At 38.8% G+C, this 2500-nt stretch overlaps 1 protein-coding gene across 2 annotated transcripts in view; it reads left to right on the top strand.

Moving 5' to 3' along the window:
- Positions 1 to 2500, top strand: part of LOC106870605 (centrosomal protein of 104 kDa) — a 293281-nt gene that overhangs the window by 190063 nt on the left and 100718 nt on the right. For both annotated transcript variants that reach the window (XM_052973736.1, XM_052973738.1), the window contains exon 19: positions 2014 to 2138. In XM_052973736.1, coding sequence (XP_052829696.1) covers positions 2014 to 2138 — 125 coding nt within the window. The remainder of the gene's footprint in view (positions 1 to 2013; positions 2139 to 2500) is intronic.

The following is a 2500-nucleotide window of genomic DNA, read 5'->3' as shown; positions in this document are numbered from 1 at the left end:
TATATATATGTATATATATATATGTGTGTGTGTGTGTGTGTGTATATATGAATGTGTGTTTGAGTATATACATACATACTTACACACATACATACATGCATACATACACACCTCTCTCTCTCTCTACATTCACTTCTTAGCAAGACAGCTTTATCTTATTTTCTTATCCCTCACTATCGTACATCACTCAGTTGAGTGGGGGTCTTGTCTTGTGGCTTCTTGGTGACATCACTAGTGCTGGTGCCATGAAAAAGCACTGTGCCCTCCATAAAGGGGTTGGTGTGAAGAAGGGCAGCATCCAGCTGGTGAAGCCATGGCAAAATGCCGTCTTCTGACTTGTCTGTTTACGTTGAATCGCCAAACCCACAGCAGCGTAGAATGAGGATGACAATTATATATCTGTTATAAGATATACTATCTTAAAAGCTGCACTCTGTTCAGATTTTAAGCTAGCTCCTGCAAAGGGCTAATTGGGGCTGCAGCTCAAAATTAAAGAGAACTAAATAGCTCGTCATCATCATCATCATTGTTTTACATCTGCTTTCCATGTTGGCATGGGTTAGATGGTTTGACTGAGGACTGGCAAGCCAGGAGGCTGCACAAGGCTCCAATCTGATCTGGCAAGGTTTCTTTAGCTGGATGCCCTTCCTAATGCCAACCACTCCAAGAGTGTAGTGGGTGCTTTTTTTATGTGCCATTGGCACAGGGGCCAGTCAGGTGTTACTGGCATCGACCATACTCGAATGGTGCTTTTTACGTGCTACTAGCATGGAAGCCAGTCAGGCGGCACTGGTATCAGCCACACTCAAATAGTGCTTTTTACATTCCACCTGCACAGGAGCCACTCCTGCAGCACTCACATTGACCACACTTGAATGGTGCTTTTTACATGCCACTGGCATGGGAGCCACTCCTGCAGCACTGGCATCGACCACACTTGAATGGTGCTTTTTACAAGCCACTGGCATGGGTGCCAGTCAGGTGGTACTGGCATTGGCTATGATAACGATTTCACTTGACTAAACAGGTCTTGTCAAGCACAGCATATTACACAACAATTGAAGGGCTCTTTTAGATGGGCTGGTCATGCAACACTGGCATAGGCCACAGTTACAATCTCACTTGTCTATAATGACTATATGACCTGGTGGTGTTTGGTCAGAGGTTAAGGGTGGATGAGAATTAATTTTGTAATGCAAATCATTCTATTGTTCCAGTCCCAAGTTGAATTCAAACTGTTGGTCAATTTGTCCCAAAGTTCTTATGTTGATGTAAAATTAACGAAGCGAATGTCATTTATCTCCCCTTTGATCTCTGACGTCATCTGACACACCAAGCTTTACCTGCTAGAAATAGCAGCCCAAATGCTTCTTTAATCAGATCCCAATGCTGAATGTTCAAGAACCAAATGAAGGCCAAATTTTCGATCTAAGGATCATCCTGATTCCAAAAAGGTATATGTCTATGTAGAGCAAATGTATATCGAGATGCAGGGGTCCCAAATGGACAGATGGAATTTTGCTTTTATTAATATAGATATGTATATCCATATATCTATCCCTACATTTGCACACTTACTCACAAATGCATACATACATACATACATACACACATACATAAACACATACATACACACATACACACATACACACATAATACACACTTACATACACACATACATACATAGATACACACATACATACATACACACACACTCACATACAAATACATACGTACATACACACACTCACACACAAATATATACATACATGCACACACACGAATACATACATACACACACAGATACATACATAGATATACACACACACTCACAAATGCATGCATGCATACATACACACACACATTCACAAATACATACACTCACATAAATGCACACACATACATACATACATACATACATACATAAATACATACATACATACATACATACATAATTATTATGTAATTGTAGTATCTCTAATAAGGAAAGAAAATATCTGCTTTCAATTTCAGGCTTCTAATATAGTGCCAAATGAATGTGTGAAACCATTCAAGATGTCGGTGTTCTCCAGACTTGCCCGAAGCCGAGCTGAATTAGTAGAGATATTGTACAAGGAAATAGGATTGTCCATAAACAGGTAGTTGCTGTAAAAAAGGGTAGTTATGACATGTGTTATAATCCATGCTCACTGCATAATGCTGGTATTAGTACAATTTATCTTGGTTACTGGTTGTTATTTGTTGCTGGAGTTGTTAAATGTCACTTTTCAGTCAAATCTTTTCAGTTAAATCTTTTCAGTCAAATATTTCCAGTCAAATCTTTTCAGTCAAATCTTTCCAGTCAAATCTTTTCAGTCAAATCTTTTCAGTCAAATCTTTTCAGTCAAATCTTTTCAGTCAAATCTTTTCAGCCAAATCTTTCCAGTTAAATCTTTTCAGTCAAATCTTTTCAGTCAAATCTTTTCTGTCAAATCTTTTCAGTCAAATCTTTTCAGTCAAA

This window comes from Octopus bimaculoides, chromosome 16 (assembly GCF_001194135.2).
Source record: "Octopus bimaculoides isolate UCB-OBI-ISO-001 chromosome 16, ASM119413v2, whole genome shotgun sequence".
Lineage (NCBI taxonomy): Eukaryota > Metazoa > Mollusca > Cephalopoda > Octopoda > Octopodidae > Octopus > Octopus bimaculoides.
The sequence above is the reverse complement of the archived record's forward strand: the minus strand, read 5'-3'. Positions and strand labels throughout refer to the sequence as shown.